This window comes from Dermacentor silvarum, chromosome 1 (assembly GCF_013339745.2).
Source record: "Dermacentor silvarum isolate Dsil-2018 chromosome 1, BIME_Dsil_1.4, whole genome shotgun sequence".
Lineage (NCBI taxonomy): Eukaryota > Metazoa > Arthropoda > Arachnida > Ixodida > Ixodidae > Dermacentor > Dermacentor silvarum.
This window is the reverse complement of record NC_051154.1, coordinates 75460552-75479250: the sequence shown is the minus strand read 5'-3', so window position 1 is coordinate 75479250 and position 18699 is coordinate 75460552. Positions and strand designations below refer to the sequence as shown.

At 45.3% G+C, this 18699-nt stretch overlaps 2 protein-coding genes across 12 annotated transcripts in view; one reads left to right on the top strand and one right to left on the bottom strand.

Moving 5' to 3' along the window:
• LOC119466299 (chromodomain-helicase-DNA-binding protein 7-like) overlaps positions 1-18699 on the top strand; it is a 554757-nt gene that overhangs the window by 127230 nt on the left and 408828 nt on the right. The gene's annotated exons all lie outside the window — the stretch shown is intronic.
• Positions 572-17260, bottom strand: LOC119466382 (DENN domain-containing protein 11-like). The gene is made up of 9 exons (XM_037726892.2): positions 16784-17260; positions 15852-15951; positions 15611-15769; positions 13534-13666; positions 4530-4668; positions 4336-4461; positions 3342-3492; positions 3216-3278; positions 572-1309 (listed from the first exon to the last, which is right to left on the bottom strand). Exons 1-9 carry the CDS (start codon positions 16995-16997, stop codon positions 1111-1113), a joined length of 1284 nt encoding a protein of 427 aa, XP_037582820.1. The 5' UTR covers positions 16998-17260; the 3' UTR covers positions 572-1110.

The following is an 18699-nucleotide window of genomic DNA, read 5'->3' as shown; positions in this document are numbered from 1 at the left end:
CTACCTTTCCTACAGCAGCGCACCCCTCGGTTCCTTGCAACACCACCATCCAGATGGCGTTCACCTCCGCAGCGGAGGCGATGGCAGAGAAAAAAGAAAGCTGCAGTTGCCGGGAAGCGCGACAAGCAGTCTGGGATCTTAGAATGCAATCGCGTTCTACTCTTAAAGGCAAAGCTTAAGTGTCCTCCTTGTTTATTTGCTAGCTCAAGTAATGTTAAAATGTATGCCTCTGTGATAAAGGCAATGCTGAGGAAATTGCCTTTTCATCGCATCTTCTCTATATTTGAGGAATATTGAATCCACTTTCTGAAACACCTAGTAGTATATGAAAAAGTTTGCTGGAAACTGGAACTTTAAGCCAAATAACATTATTCTGCTGAACAATTTTTTTGTATATAACTTCTTGGACGAGAAAATGAATTGTGCCTAAATTTAGAAGGCAATTGGGCCATAGGAAACACTTGGAATTTTTTTCTCAAATTGTTTGCCATGAAATGACCCAGTAGCAGTAAGGGGTTGGGGAGAGGGTATCGTACTTTTAAATGCAAGAGAACACACATATTGTACTCGGAACCATACTTCTCATTTTAATGTTTTCAAACGTACAACCGCCGTACATAAAATAGCACTTTAAAAATTTCTAGCAAAGCAGTGCCATAATAAAACGACTTAGAGCACAAACACAATCTACTTTTTCAAAAGGAACATGTTCAGTGACTTGCTGGCTTGTAGCCTTACAGACCAAAAGATCCATAATCTTGATAAAAAATAAACGTAAATCAAGATTGCACTAATTGAAGTCCACGTGGCCTCTGCTATGTGTGCATAACTGAACACCTAGCTGCACAATGAGTATTCTTTCTCCATATGATTCAGTATTTTCTGCAGTAATGACAAGACTGTTCAACTAGTAAGTTGTACAAAAGATATAACATATTACTTTGGATAAATCTGCTGTAGTATACAAAGCATGCATAAACCATATTGTAACCCTGATCACCTGGGTACTTTCAACAAAGGTGGCTACATGCCAACCACAGTAAAAACCTGTATGGAGAATTGGAAGGCTGGACAGCCATGGCAAGTGTAGCAGCAGTGGTTATCACATAGTCACGTAGGGCAGCAGACACTGTCTGTAATCAGCACAATGTCTATACCATAGCGCTCAACCAACTCTGTTAAGAACAGCTTGTCACCATGGGGGTCAAGGCCCACTCTATGCATGTGTTCTTCAGTCCACAATTTTTCAGGGCTCCTAGATGCCACTAGCAGCTCTTTAAAAAGCTGTGTATTTTGAGCCATGAAAAACCTGCAGATGAAAACAAGTTCACCAGAGTCAAGACATATGAAAGCAGACTTAGTGCACAGGGAATTGTTATGGCAATTTTTCATTACAAAAGTAACCACACCCTACCACAACAAATTTGTGCTCCCCTCACAGATACAAAGCAACGTGGGGGCAAAACGGTACATTTTCTTAAAAGACTGAGGATGTTGAAACCACCACCCGATAGACCTTATGCAAAAGTGCTGCCATCTGTTGGTGCTGTGGCACACCATGGGCTTCTTTGATTTACTTGTCCGCTGGCAGCTCGCGCACACCTCATTGACTACGTCACAATAACGTCGTACCTGCATAGGCAAGAAAGTCCCAAGTGGTCCCAAGCAGTTTAATGCGCCTATAAAGCGTACTCTCGCTTGGCTTCATCCTACGTGTCGCAATGGAGGGAGATTACGGCATGCTGGATGCACTTGCCATCGACTTTCTGATGTCTAATGGCGACTTACGTTCCTGATCTGCACTTTGAAGAGGAAAAAAAAAACCAAGAATTGCTGGTTGCTTCACCAGTAGCCTTTCAATGGAGAAGCAGCACTGAGTAGAGCTTGTGCTACTGACCTACATTGACAGAGTATTGCAAGCACTTTCAACAGTTGAACATGAGCGCAGCCCTCGACATGAATTTCAGGCTTCACCATTCTACCCAAATGGCTGCAGTGAAATGAGATTTTCATTTGAATATTAATCACTTTACTTACTGTCTGTCATGCATATATATGCATATGGCCTTGTCGGACACGGGCACTCCTTCATTGTCAAGGATGGGAAAAACCATCATCTCTCTGCCATGGAAAGTGACCGTTTTGATGAGCGCAAGAAGCTGCAAGAACACTAACGAAAGCATGAAAGCCCGCCACAAATCTCATGTCCACCTTAAGATGGATGCATCCGAAGTAAGGGCATCATCTACTAGTTGCAAGAGCAAAAATGTTCCGGCAGGCCCTGGGCATCTGCGGCCAGGATGGAACACGAAAAACAAATGGCCTTTGGACGTCTCTCAGGCCATCATGGGGAGTTTCTGAGAAGTCTCCTCCAAAAAAGTAATGCTGTGCGGGCGTCCTGGGCAGTCCCAAGCTGTCCAGGACTTCGTAAATCGAAGAAGCCCCATGTTGAAAGATTGCGCTTGTCTACCCACAGCCGCTCTCCCATTAATGCGGTTTCCAAAAGTTAGCTCTCAGTATTACGAAAACAATCAATTCTTGAAATGACTACCACTGTACAGACAGACCCTGGCCATCGGACAGAGGGCAAATAACCACCGAGTTTACCTACCACCTTTTTTGAACCAATCAGATGAGCCAAGTCACTGACAAGTGAATCGGGAAAAATGCTAGTTTTCAAGTGTTTGGAACTGCCACTATCAAGGAAGCTACAGTGGCCTTTAGGCATCTTGCACTTGAGCTTTCCACAGCAAAGCCAGAATATACATTCTAGTATATGAAGAAAGCAAAATTCGAGTGATGCACTATGGCAAGGGTGTCTAGATCTTGCTTGCTGCGGCTATGTTCCTGGGGGGGGAGTGCCCCTAAAGGCTCCATTGCATGAGGTCATTATCCCCGCCGGGCCGACCCATCTTTCATAGGCAAAGAATCTGATTTGGCAATAACCAATCGAAATCACTTCTGTTTCCAAGTTTTCATGCTGCAAGGCTTCGCATGTGATGCTGAAGCAAACAATGAAATCAGCATTTCTCTTGTCATTGAGAATGTTTTCTTGTTTCTGTCTGCCCGACCAACTAGCATTGGCACTGCTGATGTGGCAATATCTGTGTTGTATGTGCCAATTTCGTGCTGAAAAATGCTGTAATGCATAAGGATGGCATCTCTGATTTTATATAGCTTTATGTTCATGACATTTAACAATGTGAAAAACATACCCTGTAAACCAGGATTCATCTGTAGCATCTGAATCTCCTGCTAGTAATGGCTGGCATTTGGATCTGAACAAGAAAAAAAGAACAAGAGTATGGTACATCCATAAATGTTAATGCATGCTTTCCTACCTTAGCTCTAAAAGGTGGTTGTACTTTAGCTTGTCAGCAGCACTCAATTCCAGCAACCTTTCATGCAAAGAAGAATGAACTTTCAAGTTTTGCTGGTCAACAAACAGATCAAACAGGTTTTGCTTTGTCTCAAAGATCTTCTCGGTAGTGCCTGAAACAAAAAAAAATCGCAGCATATCCACGGGGTGAATGATGATGAGTGGGCGAAGCTCCGGAGGGAATCATCGGATCTCCCGCTTAAGGGGACGCTAGCACAAACGCGTTAGAAACGTGCAGTACTCTCTAGTAAGGGGGAGCGGCCACAGCGTCTTACGCAGCCATTTACACATGCCGGAACGTGCACCGCATTTGCCGACGCCATCACATGACTGCTGAGAGAGTATACCCCCCGTATTCATAAACGCTCCTCGACTTGAACTTGACTTGCCACCGCCTTGGGCAGCGCAGCGCGTTCGAAACGCGTTGAAGGTAAGGCGGAGAGGCCACAGCGTCTTACACCAGCTTCTTACACGGGCCGTAACGCACTAGCACAAACGCGTTAGAAACGCGCTAGAAACACGGCCTTTCGTTAATGTTGGGTATTTATTGCCATCGTTGTGCGTGTGTCTATATGCGCTTCGTGGCATAGTGGTTAGCGCCGCGCGTTCGGAAGCGAGGGGTCCCTGGTTCGATTCCGCGCTACGGATACAACTTTTGGAATTTTTTTTTTTCATAAAACGCCGGAAGCGTTCTCCGGAAGTCGGAAGCTGGCTTCCGGAACCGTAAGCAGAAGTCGGCTTCCGGTTATACTATACGTATACATATATATGGGTATACATACATATACGGACACACAACGCCATCTATTGAGCAATTCATAAAACTAGACGTGGCTACCTACTACGACGGGGACGAACGGGTGCCGCTATAAGGTGCTTCGCCCCTAAAATTCGTTATATGATGTGGTCTCTTACAATGTGCATGTACACAAACACATGCAAAAGAAAAAGCATACAGGCCACATAGGAGAGCTGTTCTGCCAGGGCATCCACATCCGTGACATTGACATAAAAATTTGGTGGACACAAACACGTCTCCAAGTCTGGGTATACATGAGCAACCAAGGTACTTGTGCAGTATACTAGAAAGGGAGAGAGACCAGAAGTGCAGATTACTGCTAAAGGACAACACATTTTACTCGTAACTTACCACGATAGCAAATCACACCAATTGGTGGAGGAGAGAAAAAAAGAATCCTTTTTTTCAACAGTGCAAATTTCCATAGAAGGAATACTTTCTCGCCAAAGAAATTCAGGAACTGGGAGAAGCAACCAGCTGGGTGCGTAATCTAAAGAGAAGAATAAAGTGCATTAAGGAACATCTGTACTCCTTACAAACTTGGCAGTCAGTGCCACTTATTGCCTCCTTGGTGAACATTGAAAAGAATACGGAAGGCACCTGAAACACTACAACGTATTAAATATGCACACATTGCAGCAGAATGCAGATCACTCTTTGGAGGGCAACTTATGCAAATTAACTAAGAAATGAACAAGAGCTCAGCCTAGCGCCAGCGTTTCACCAAGTAAACTCTCTCAGGCCAACAGCAGTCATACCTGATGGTAATTGTACCATTTTGGCCTGAGATGCATTATGAAGGCTGTGTGTGAAAATATGTGGAACAACATTGCATTTGTGCCACATTTTGGAGATGCATATTTAAGAAAGTGATACTAGTTCCAAGATGCATACTAAATGAACATGCCTTGAACACGGCAGCAATTCATGGTGCTTAAAAGTCTCAAGGTAACAGTTGACTTATGAGAGACGCCGTAGTGGGGAACTTTGCATTAATTTTTACCACCAAGGTTGCTTTAATGTGCACCTAAATGTAAACACACAAGCATTTTTGCATTTTGCCCATTGAAATTCGGCCACCATGGCCAGGAATCGAACCCGCAACCTCATCTTCAGCAGCACCACTACGCTGGTGCATGCCTTGAACACTCTACGGCTTCAATAGGAGATATGCAAAATACTAACAGTAGGCTTTTCTACACTGTTAGGTTGCCCTACACACTATGGCCGACCACCCGCTCATGGCAACATTGAGCCAAGGTGCCATGCCTACACACTTGCTGTGCTACATTACAGCATGTACGTATAGTAAGGAAGAGATGGTGGCAAGAATAGCAGCAACAGCTCGTGCCGCTCCTGCTTTATTTCCACATTGCCACGGCCATTGGAGCCCAGGCCTAAGGCTCCACTCTCTAAACATTTGACAAGAATAAAGTTATATGTCTCTCAAGGCGATTTCCACCAACTTGTGTAGGTAAAGAAGATGTGTGGCCACTTGCATAAGTTTGCACATCCCCAATACTCGAATGAAAATATGTGCAGTGAAGTAATTAAAAAATTTGTTGAGTTAAGGTAAACATTTTTCTTACCCCCAGAAATGTACTTATTTTCAGCGCTTTTATTCTATCATTGTTTTTAAAGGCTCATCAGCCCCAACTACACTCAAAAGTGTAGCTTAACTGCTAGTGTTTAAAATGAAGTAAAGCAAGTAATTGCTCAAAACGTTTCGGAGAATCCTCGTGAAATTTCGAAGAAGTGCCTCAAGAAGTGTGAAATGAGAGAATTTGCGATTTTACTGAAAGTAATGAGTAAAAGAAAACATGAGAACACACATAATATGTGCCTTGCTTTTGGTCTCTCTCCAAGTTCAAGCATCGCAACAATTAACACTGATTTGGTGGCGTGCATATTAGCCGTAGTGATCTCGATGCTATGAGGGAAAGTTGTAAAAAGTATGAGCCTACTGTGCAGGAAGAACTTACTCTGACCCCTTGCAGCAAGCGCCTGGTTTCATTCTTTCTGCAGTTTTCAGGTTGTTTAAGCAATGATTGTCAGGCCGGGGAACATCCACTTCATTGTATTCAATTACCATGCCTGATCAGCTTCTCTCTTTAACCAAGCCGGCCTAGTCATGCACCTTGAACTGACACAGAAGCTTTTGCGTGCTTCTACAGTACTTCTAGTAATGAATAAAGATATTTACAGAGGTTGTGTACAAGCAGTAAAATACCAGACTCTGTGAATGAACTGGGCAAATTCACTGATGTTGAAATGCATGGTGGTATCTACCTAGTCGTTTTTTGTGTTATTCGTTGGAGCTTTTTACCTACATAACCTTACAAATTCTTTTATTAAGAAAAGGGAGCGACCTTCGGTCCTCCCTTTTCTTAAGAAAAGAATTCATTACATTTGTGTTAGAATATCAACTGCACTCCTCCTCAATTCCTGCATAGTCACATCACCATATGGCATTGTATTTTTGCTAGACAGCATCTCAAAAACTTCATTGTTCTGCGTACTGGATGCAACTACAATACTGAATTTTAGGATATGCAGTCATACATTCCATTTCAGTGTCAACAAAATTAGTGAACGATATATTCCCAGAAAAATAAAAACTGTAAGCTTGATGCAAAAAATTATCTACAGAAAAAAAAACTGGTAACAGTTCATCTGTAAATGTATATTCACAAAAAAAGCTTTACGGTGCAAATAAAAAAATTGCAGGACGCTTAAGCTTCACCTTTAAGCCCCTCACTAGGTCTGGCCATTTTGAGCTGACAAGCATAGTGCATACAATGCACGTTAATGATCGTGTCTGCTAAGTATTGCATCGCTACGCGCTGCGGAAAGAGCTAAAATTTTAAACCGACCGCCGTTTGCCCTTCTCGCGGACGCTGCGCGGGGTGACGTACACGTGGAAGTGCGTCTGCATACATGTGTCTGTGCTGTAACACACTCTGGTTTGTGTTACAGCACAGTAGCACTCTGCACGTAACACTCTCTGGAGTGTTACGTGCAGGTACAGAGGCACATGCTGGAGCTTTTGTAGTTCTTTTGAGGTGGGCTCATGTGCGTTTACAACAATCAAATGCCTAGAGTAGGGATTTTTTTGGTGGATAGGTCTATAAATAAGGTGTGGCAAGGAAGTGAAGATTTGGTGGGATGGGAGAGAAACGGTTAAAAAGAAACAATAATGCGGCAAAAAAAGCCATCTAGCTGTGCATTCCTTTTTCTTTTATGTTCAGTATGTGTAGCTAAATGATAAAAGGAACCAGATAAAAGTAATGTAGGAGGGGGAAGGCTATGGCAGAGAGGAGTTCATGAAAACATATCAAAGACAGCTAAAGTGTAGAGGGAGGAAGAAGTGAAACTACAGTGAATTGAAAAATGTGAGGAAGAAACAGGCTTGGCTTTCACAAAATGCAAGCTTTTAAGACTTCAGTAGCTGAAAGTGCACATCAATTTGACACCACAGTAACCTTCAAAATGTAATACTGCACCACTTCATGCAACACCACCCTGCATGCACAGGTAGATGAAAAGGTGTCATGTACACTAGCCACTACTGTAGGGTCTACCATGTGATATGACCTTTTAATTCTATTCTCCTGGTAGTTGAAAATAAGTCATCACTGCACAAAAATTTGTTATTCAACTGAACTTGTCCAGCATAATCCAGTGTTAAAAGAGGCTGCTCAGTTAACAGGCAACCATCCAACAACAAAACCTTATGAAGTTGGTGTCAGCAATGCTTTACCAGGAATTTTAATGTCCCGCGCTGGCTGCAGTGTACGGAAATTGCAAGACGTCAAACTAGACTTCACTCTTGGAATGGAAGTGCTGTGGAGATTGTGCTCCTAAGTTGTGGCCTGATTTGGCAACTATTTTCCAAAGCTTTTTGTTTTCATAGGGCGAGAGTTTCTCCACATATTTATCAGCTGGTCCCACCTCACACAATGCTTATAGCATACAAGTGTGTATACAGGGTGTTCATTTTTAAGTTTTACAGAATTTTTAGGAATCACCTGTGGCAGGCAGCATAATTCTTATTGAGCTAGGTTATTCGATGAGGCAGAATTAGTAGCACGAGAAATCGAAACACATATTAAGCTAATTAACGAAAATTCACTAATTAACTTTTAGTTAATTACTTTATGACACACATTGCAATTACAAATTGTAGCCGGTGAGCTTGTCAGGCGTATCCACTTGGAATGAGTTTCCAGAATCGCACCAGTTTGGAGATATGCGCCATCAAACTCGCCGTAAAAATGCACTGTTGTTCAACTTACCGTACAATTCCGCGCAAGTGCCCCCCCTTAAGCAAGTCGAAATTACCCGCAATGTTAGGGGGGGGGGGGGCTATCCTGGAACGGCACCAAAATTCAAGATGGCAACGACAAAATTTTCCCGCCAAAAAAAAAAAAAAGCGCACTGGGACTGGCATTAAAATTTTATTGCACAAACTTTATGAAGCCAAACATTTGTTAGTGGTGTTTATCACTCTCAAAACCACCGAAAGAACTACAGAAAGAGCGCATCGACACTGCACCGACGTGTCGCCACGACCGGCGAAACGAACATTGGTTATGCAGCTTCTATTCCAGGCTAAATTATGTCCGCTAAAGTAAAGTGAGGCGTAACGTTCACTTTACTAAAAACCATGTCCACGGTGAAATGTTTAGCACTAATGAGAGTTCCGATACAAGTCAAACTCAGCTGCAGTGCATGGCTACCGACGGCGGACAGCGAACCGGGGCTCGGCCATGCTCGCATCGCATATGGTGGCACCGCAAATATCAGCTTGTTTCCTTCGTGTGGAATTATTGCAAGGAGAGGGTAAAGCGGCAACGACGGTAACAAAACATAGCTGCTTGGGAGCGTCGGCAGTTCGTTCTGAAGCGCCGTCTGCTACAGATTCGAAGTGAACTGGAAAAGGCCTAAGGACGATATCAGTGGCGAGTGATTAGCAGCAGTGAAGCTGCCGGCGACGCCAAAGCGTAGCCGTGACCACTCCTCTGTCTCCGAGTGGTCACGTCGCTGTGCCGCAGGGAAATCCTCTGTGCCGTGTGAGAGGCAGATCTCGCCGTCAGCCAGCGGTCTGTGAACTACAGACCGCCCAGCCGCAGTTCGCCCCGATGCGCACGTGTGCCCACTGGGGCGCCCGGGTGCGACCATGATTCAATGAAATGGCTCATCGGGGCACCCCGATGCGCACCGGTGCGATTTGCTGAATTTGCCATTATTTTCGTGGACTGGATGTGGCAGGCCAGTGTTGGAGCGGGGGGGGGGGGGGGCACTTTCCCAGAACGGCGCGGAAATTTGAGATTAGCAGTGAAGTTAGGGGGGGGCTCTTGCACGGGTGGGGGCGCTTGCTCGGAATTTTACGGCACTTTTTTACCAAAATGCTGTTTTATACATTGAAGCACAAAAGTAACTGGAACGCCTGTGTATTTCGTCCCACATTTTGGGAAATAATATCTCGAAACTGGTGTCGTCCTAGAAATTCATTTCAAGGGGGCGCGCAAGCATCTTGCAAACTCACCGGCTGCAATTCGTAAATTGCAATGTGTCGTAAAGTAATTAACTATGAAGTTCAGTAGTCAATTTTTTTTTCGATTTTTCATGCTACTAATGTCCGCCTCTTCGAATAACCTAGTTCAACGCTAATAATTATGCTACCTGCCACAGGCAATTTTTAAAAATTTCGTAAAGCTTAATTTTGAACACCAACCCACCAAGGTTGCTCAGTGGCTATGGTGTTGGGCTGCTGAGCACGAGGTCGCGGGATCGAATCCCGGCCACGGCGGCCGCATTTCGATGGGAGCGAAATGCGAAAACACCCTTGTACTTAGATTTAGGTGCACGTTAAAGAACCCCAGGTGGTCCAAATTTCTGGAGTCCCCCACTACGGCGTGCCTCATTATCAGATCGTGGTTTTGGCACATAAAACCCCATAGTTTATTTTAATTTTTTTTTTTAATTTTGACCACCCAGTATAATATTCCACTGCAGCTGTTTTAAGCTTCCTGCTTAGAAAACTGTAAACCTGACTACAGTGTAGACCGCTTATAAGTCGCCGGAGTCGTGAATATCTGCACTATAAGCGGTACCGCACTATAACCAAAACAACGATTTTCCAGCCCTGCACGTATGCAAAACATGTAGACCAAGCAGCCGCGCATATCCGAGAATTGAAGCGTGCGACTGGGAGTTTTGCATCCATTTAAATTTACGGACATTGAAAGGTTAATGTCCAAGTACCCACGATCTTCGCATGAAGCAGACAAAGTAATAATCTTTTTTAAATGTCTCAGTTTCGCCCGAAAGGCGAAGCATCAATTGCGATAGCAAATTAATAGAGAGCTGTAAGGAGTAGGGATAGTAGTTTTATCGGCTGCATAAACTTGACACATTCACTTACTAACTGAATTAACAGCGTGGTGTCAACGCACACAAGCAAAGATGAATAGACTCGATGACCACAGACAACTACTGTCAAAACGCGGGCGTGGGGAAACGCGACTGCCGCAGCGAGTGAAGGTCCGTGGGGTCTATCGCTTCAACGGAAACTGAGCGGCGTAAGCACAGCGCATACAAAGGTCGGAGCCGTGTGGAGATCGCTTTCAAGATACGGTGCGCACGACAACACCGACAGCGGGCACAGGTGCTAACGCATTTGTTTGCAGAGTAGAAGCCGCCCCCCCCCCCCCCCCCTCCCTCCCGTGTTGCCTTCCCGCTTTGCTCCTTTCGCGTGGGAGATTGCGTTGCCAGTTTCCCTTGCGCCCGGTTGCAAGATACGCATTTGGTGCCGCAGCACAGCATTGCCTCCCTCTCTCTCCCTCCCATACCCCCACGGCCTTTCGCGCGATGGAAGTCGCGTTTGCTCTCCGCTGTGCGTTCGCTCTCCGTGAAGGCGCGCGTCGCGTTTTCACTCGCACATACAGCGCACGGCGACGATTTTACGGACTCATGCTCCATGTCTTATGCTCCTCCTCCGCATCACCCTCGTTGATCTTCTCTCCCATCGGTGGGCGCATCTCGTTGAGAAGCGTGCTCCCTACCGCCCTTGTCGGCGAGATTTTCCCACGGAAGCCGCATTATAACCGGTATTTCGTCTCACGCGGCTGCACTGTAAGCGGTATGCATATATATGGAGTGCTATGGGAAAATTAACGGGAGTCTGAAAAGACCGTACTATATCCGGTCCTGCACTATAAGCGGTTACGTTTTAAGTGGTCTATACTGTATATTTCCGCACCTCCCATCTTCGTGAAAATTACACTTAAAGAAAAAAAAAACAAGCATCTAGCACCCCATACTCGTGTCCTTGTGCACCTTCCTAACGCTTCCTTTCTTCTTTCTCAAATGAGCATTAATCGCAACATTTTTAACATTCCCACCATTGGGAAGCAAAGCACACGCTGATGATGCAAGGATAACTGCTGCTGCCTTGAGTCAGAAAAGTGCACTAGCCAAAAGGAAAACACTGAAACACCCTTGTTGCAGCCTCCCAGATATGTCTCGCAAATATGCACAATTTGTATGCCAGTAGCAAGTACCTTACCCATATGTATCCTGACATCCTTAGTAAAACATCTTCTGTAGGCTCAAGTAACAAAGCACCACAGTTCTTGCAATGCTATGGCAGTTTATGCTTATTGTAATCACTAAGCCTCACAAGTAATATTTCAGTGCTATATGGGGTAACATATACATTCTGAAATTGATTTGAAAGTCACTTCAGGATCAATCAATCAGTTTTAAAAGAAGCCATTGCTGCACTAAGGAACACATGTCAGCCTTGCTGAGCCAATCATATTAGACTGTACTTATTTGGCCATAATAACATGTAACCAAGAAAAAAGCAAGTCAGAACACCTTTTAAAAGCATCTGGAAAGTGCAATATGGTGTTGTTGCACATTTGGCTGCTGCAACCTTCAAACTTGGCATGTGATGCTGAACCACACCACTGTAACACCCACAAATAAATGTGAAAACACAAATGCCTGTTTAAATGGGAGATGACAAATCCCAGCGACGGTGGCCGCATTTCGACGGGGCAAAATGCGAAAACACCCATGTACTTAGATTTAGGAGCACATTAAAAAACCCCAGGCGATCCAAATTATTCCAGAGTCCCCCACTATGGCGTGCCTCATAATCAGATCGTGGTTTTGGCACACTAAACCCCATAATTAAATTTTTTTAAATGGGAGATGACGTGTGTTAAACGCATTCACTATCCTCTAAGCTCTGCTGAGACAGATGATGCTACTAAAAAGGATCGCTACTGGGGTGACCATAGGGGTCAGGCGCGTGTGTGCTGATTGGTCAAGTTCAAATGATCTGACGAAGGCCAATTTTAGGATTGAAATAAATGTTTGGCCCATAGAAATGCATGGGCACTTGCAAACGACACAGAACAGAGGCATTCACTGGAGCTTCCATTTGGAGTGCATTATATATGTGCATGCGTGCATTTACGTCTGTGTGTGTCGCAAGATATTGATGGATGCGATAATGTGATCAATTATGCAACAAAAGCTTCACTCTAATAAACATACCCGACTACGGTGAAGCACGATAGACGGGACAAAGGAAGGCGAGACAGATGGAACAAGCGCTACTAACTGTGCATGCTTACTGAACATTTTTGTTGCAACAGGCCAATGCGCAATATCAAAAAAAAAGAAAGTCTAATAAACATTCACAGATGGTAGTAGTGCTTGTCCCCTCTATCGCACTTCACCGTAGTCAAATATGCTTCACCAACTGGCCCAAACTTCTATTTTTTCTAATAAACATACGTTTGCAAAGCTGTGAAAGCATTTCCTTGAGCTGAGGCAGGATGGCCCATTGGTGGTGGGACCCCAAGGGGGTGACCCGGGTCCACTGCCCCCATGGTATGCACACTCCCACAGTTATGCACTTGTTATGCACAGTTGTCAACTCGGTTATCAGTTTACTAAATCTATATAACGCTTCACTAACCACATATTTTGAATTATACATACTTCGATTTCAAATGTCTAACGCACATTGACACTCTCACTGCTACACGACATACTGTTACATGACATTCTTCTTTCTGGGGTTTTATGTGCCAAAATCAGTTCTGATTATGAGGTACACCATAGTGGAGGGCTACGGATTAATTTTGACCACCTGGGGTTCTTTAACGTGCACTACAAGGCAAGCACACGGGCGTTTTTGCATTTCGCCTCTCTCGAAATGCGGCCGCCGTGGCAGGGATTCGATCCCGCTACCTCGTGCTCAGCAGTGCAACACCTTAGCTGACTGAGCCACCCCGGCGGGTGTTACATGACATTTCCATAGCATTGAAATTACCTCCATGGAATGCATGCCATCACAGATAGTTTTGTAGGAGGCACCAAGACAGGTATCCGTGATGGGTGGTGTTTGATGGGTCAGGTAAAACTGAATAAGGTCGTCATATATTCCTGGCCTTTCCAACAGTCGTCTGAAATGAAAAGAAAAGGTGCATTAAAGAAAGTGTATCATCATAGGGACAAAATGCACATTTCTCTTCACATTTGCCAGTAAAAATAGTACAGATGTTCTTTGCAGAAGCTCATTACAAACTTTCATAAGAAAATAGTGACATAACTAATTGGTGATCATATACAAAAACCAAACCACTAAGTTCCAGTGAATTTTTTCTTCTATGTCGTTGAAAATGTTATACTAACAATTCAGGTTGGCTCCTTATTTGCCACTGCTCCCTTCCTGCTGCAGCCAGCCATTTCCTTTGTACTCGCAATTAATCACAAAATATATCTTCGTTACCCGCAGCTATAGACAGATACTTGCATTTTTTAATAAACCCAATGAAAACCAGAACACATTTGACAGTCAACAAAAAAGAAAAAAAAAATTATTTTGGGGAGAGTGATGTACACACAAATGGCCCAGTCCCCCTCTTTCTTACCTGGAGGTCTTGTATAACATGCGCCATACCCCTCAGGCAATGTTTGCTTGTCTTTACATACACAGCGCACACAACATAACAAAATGAGACTGCCATTTTGCACTCACCAATGCAATCAAATTTCATGGCAATTAAATTTACATATGAGGTAAAGATTGACCGAGTCTTTTTGAAGAAGATGAACACCTCTAGTCTTATTGCACACAAGAAAGTGGTTAAGTCATGAAAATATTTTGTCTAATTGTTATTGATGTCAATTTCGGAAAACACAAAGATACATCTAAATTATCCAAGCTTGTTGGCAATTCTAAATTTTTCCAGTTATATTTAGAACTGCAGATATTTATGCACTAAAGTGCATATGAACTGCCAGAAGCGACTGCAGATAATTATGTGTAAAATGTTCATGCGCAGCCAGAAGACACTGGGAAAGCCTTGGTGAAGGCCTAGATGTCTGGGAAGGATAGAATCTTGATATTTCACCTTTGTTCAGGCTATCTAAATCAGATTCTGAAAGCGGGAGCACCCTCTGTGTTTGTTCAAATATCCTGCCATTCCTCACTCATACCAAGCAAGACTTTCTTTTACTCATTTTCTGGCCTTCCTGAACAAGTTACTGTTGGGATGTGTTAAGTTGTCATGAGAAAAAAAAAAAAAAAACAGTGCAAGGGATTTTGCCAGCCCTGATGAGGTCGTCGAATTTGCCTCTTGCTCTCAACTACTTTTCTTGCACAGTCGGTGATGCAAATCCAATTATTAGAACAGTAGGTAGAAAGTGTAGAGTATGAAGAACACTGCAGGATGCTAAGTGACAAGTGACATGTCAACCACTTAGAACTTCATCACTTTAGAAAAAGCAGTGTAAGAAAACATGGATGTCCATCGTGGTCTAGCCATCCTTTACTCTTTTTTATGCCCGTGCTGCTTACACTGCTTTTTCATTAATACATTCTAAAAACCAACATGGCTCGTCAAAATGAAAAGGGAGATCTGAGGGGACAGTAGTGGAGGGGTATTCTGTAAGAGTCCACCTAGTGGACTGTCCACTTTGGCTGTCGTGATTGGCTCCAGCAGCACGAGCGAGAAACAATCAGCCAGTCTCCTTCGCGCTCGTGCTGCTGGAGCCTATCGCGACTGCCAAAGTGGACAGTCCACTAGGTGGACTCTTACAGAATACGCCCCCCCCCCCCCCCCCGCCGTTGCTGTTCTTTGCCATAAGCAATATAAATGCCAATTTGCTTAGGCTGAAAAACAACTTCCTAGCACTGTATCGATACAAACAGTGCAACAAGAAGGGACACAAGGAAAGAAGGGGAAGACGAGCACCTTGTGTCCTATCTTTTTGGACAGTCTATATCAAACGCATCCATACCAACTAGCACAGCTATCAACACTGTTATCCTAGCAATGTGTTTACAAAAGCAGATCAGTTCGTCAGTTTAGTGCAAAAAATAAAAATGTCACAGACTCTCTTACCGCACTTGCTTTTGCAGGAATGTCTTATGCAGATGCAGCAGTGAGTAGCTTTTTGCAAGAATTCCTATCGACTTCATCCGTGCACCACGCTCTTCCTCATTCTCTACTTTCATGTTTTCAAAGCAGGAGAGCCCATAGTAATCTTTCCTCTTGAAGTATCTTTCAAAGAAAAAAGAAAAAGATGAGAGATTTTATGCACACTTGTGTACTGCTTTGAATGGAAACATATGTCAATACTTACATGAAGTCTGTGTGCACTCTGTGAGCTCCACTGGTCATAGCCTTAAACTCAAGCCCAGACACATCCAAGTCATCAGGTGCCCACCACTCTACAGTATTACCTTAAAGAAAAAATAAGAGACATCTCAGCCGGTCGCTTTCAATTAAGCATTTCCAGCAAGGGGATGCGATGCAATGCGATACATATACTGTATACATGCCAGGTTTTTTTTTTTTTTTTTTTTTTTGGGGGGGGGGGGGGGGGGGGGGGGGGTGACTGCTAGCTGGCTTTAAAGTTTGGTCATAAAAAACTTAATGCACTCCTCAAAATATACAGCTACGAGGACTTTCCATTCTCTCTCTCACTCTCTAATGTTTTTCAATGAAGCTATAAGTGCTTGTATTCCTCTAATAGCTTAAAATACGCAACTTTTACTATTTATGTCATCGCCGAAAGCTGGGATAAAGAATTATCGAGTTTAGTGGTAAGGTTGCAGAAAGCAAAATGCATCGCACAATGCACAAATGATCGCGGCAACAAAGTCCGCGGCGTGTATCAGGAAACCGTTTAATCGTAGGCAGCACACATGGCCCAATAGTTACAATTTGCCAAGTGCACTGCTGAAAAACTTGGCACGTCAACGCAACTAAGTTTCGCAACCAGCGCACACGCGTCGTCACGTCAAGTTAGCTAACATTTTCAATGCATGATTAACAACGTGAATACAAGAGCGCTGTGCCTGCAAAGTCGACATATCGTTCGTTAACCAACATTTAAAAAAGAGAGAGAGAAATACGCACAGCCAGTTGTAAATGTCAAGTTTAAACATCAAAAAAGAAAAAGTTCATAAGTAAAGCCAATCGATTCATGAGGACTGCATTTCGCTGTAAAAAGCATTTGTTTCGTTGTGGATAAGGGTAATGACATAAGCACCCAGCTTGTGCAAGACTCACCCGCTCGAGTGTCAAATGCTATCACAAACACGCCAACAATATCATACACAGTGTTGTCGCCTAGTTTCTCGCCCGTCCTGTTGTCTGTGCGAGGCAGTACTGGTCCCAACTGGCATTTCATTTGGCATGAAATGTTGTAAGTGCTGTAGCCATCAATTGGTTCGTCATCGGACAGAAGCGGAGCTCGATCAGTCGCCCCTTTCCGTCTTGCCATGTTGATGGTACACAGCAGCAATACTAAGCACGAAGTCGGTCACTCCAGCATTATGTTGACTTCTCTAGGTGAACCATTCTTATCTGTATGAAACCGGCAAGCTACGCACGTATAACTCCACCGTATGGCTGTCCGACCCACTTGCATGTGCGAATAACCCCAACCGCTCCAACGCCTCCAACACACTCCAACTGATGTGACGCACCGACTAACGGATTCGGATTCGCCTGCCGCGGATGAGTAAATTGTGCTCTAAACAGCCGTCCGAAGGCGCCTGCGTCGCAAAATTGCGTCGCAAGAAAGGAAACAACTTCCTCCATGCAGAAAACTGTATGCCCCCATGGGTCTGTGTAAGCAAAGTAGATTGTACTAGATTGTCTAGTACACTTTAAAGCCTCTAAAGCAAAGCCAATGGCAAAGCATAGTTATAGTGCCTAGAATATTGGCTTGTGCTACAGTGTACTAGAAGGGGGTACTTGTGCCGAGCACCATCCCTTTTGAATGGGGGAGGGTGGCGCCATCTGCAATGAATGCCCACGATCGCAGCCGTGTAGGTGGGTGCATGGGGACTTTAGGTGGGTGTATAGGGACTTTAGGTGGGTGTAAGTACCGCCATCCTTTGATCAACGCTAAAGCCGCTATATATAAAAAGTAGCGCCATTCTTAGATCTTGCCGCCACCGCGCTCACCCCGGCGTTTCCTCCTCGCCGCCTCCTGTCGCCTCAGCCTCCTCCGCTCCCCCATTGGCATGGCGCTGAGCCGTGCTCCCTCAAGGGCTGCAGAAGATAGCGCCAACCTTTCCCTTTCCCTCAAGAACCACTTACCTCCCCCATTGGTCTGGCGCTGAGCCGTGCTCCCTCAAGGGCTGCAGAAGATAGCGCCAACCTTTCCCTTTCCCTCAAGAACCACTTACTACTACTACTCCCCCATTGGCCATCACGCCTGCGGTACAGTGTACTAGACGCCCTCCCGCTGGTGGCGCTGCCGCCACGCCGCCTCGAAAAGTTGGAGCTGCAGCACCGGGCGGCCATCCGACTCTGCCTGGGCGTCCCCCGGAGCTCTCAGATTGCCGCTACCCTTGCGGAGGCTGGAGCATGGCCCCTGTCGCTCCTCTTCCTGCAGCAGGGGCTGAGGCACGTCGACCGCCTCCACCATGCTCCTGATGGCAGAGGCACTGTACCTGCGGTACGCCCTCCCGCTGGTGGCGCTGCCGCCACGCCGCCTCGAAAAGTTGGAGCTGCAGCACCGGGCGGCCATCCGACTCTGCCTGGGCGTCCCCCGGAGCTCCCAGATTGCCGCTACCCTTGCGGAGGCTGGAGCATGGCCCCTGTCGCTCCTCTTCCTGCAGCAGGGGCTGAGGCACGTCGACCGCCTCCACCATGCTCCTGATGGCAGAGGCACTGTACCTGCGGTACGCCCTCCCGCTGGTGGCGCTGCCGCCACGCCGCCTCGAAAAGTTGGAGCTGCAGCACCGGGCGGCCATCCGACTCTGCCTGGGCGTCCCCCGGAGCTCCCAGATTGCCGCTACCCTTGCGGAGGCTGGAGCATGGCCCCTGTCGCTCCTCTTCCTGCAGCAGGGCTGAGGCACGTCGACCGCCTACCACCCATTGGCCATCACCTGATGGCAGAGGCACTGTACCTGCGGTACGCCCTCCCGCTGGTGGCGCTGCCGCCACGCCGCCTCGAAAAGTTGGAGCTGCAG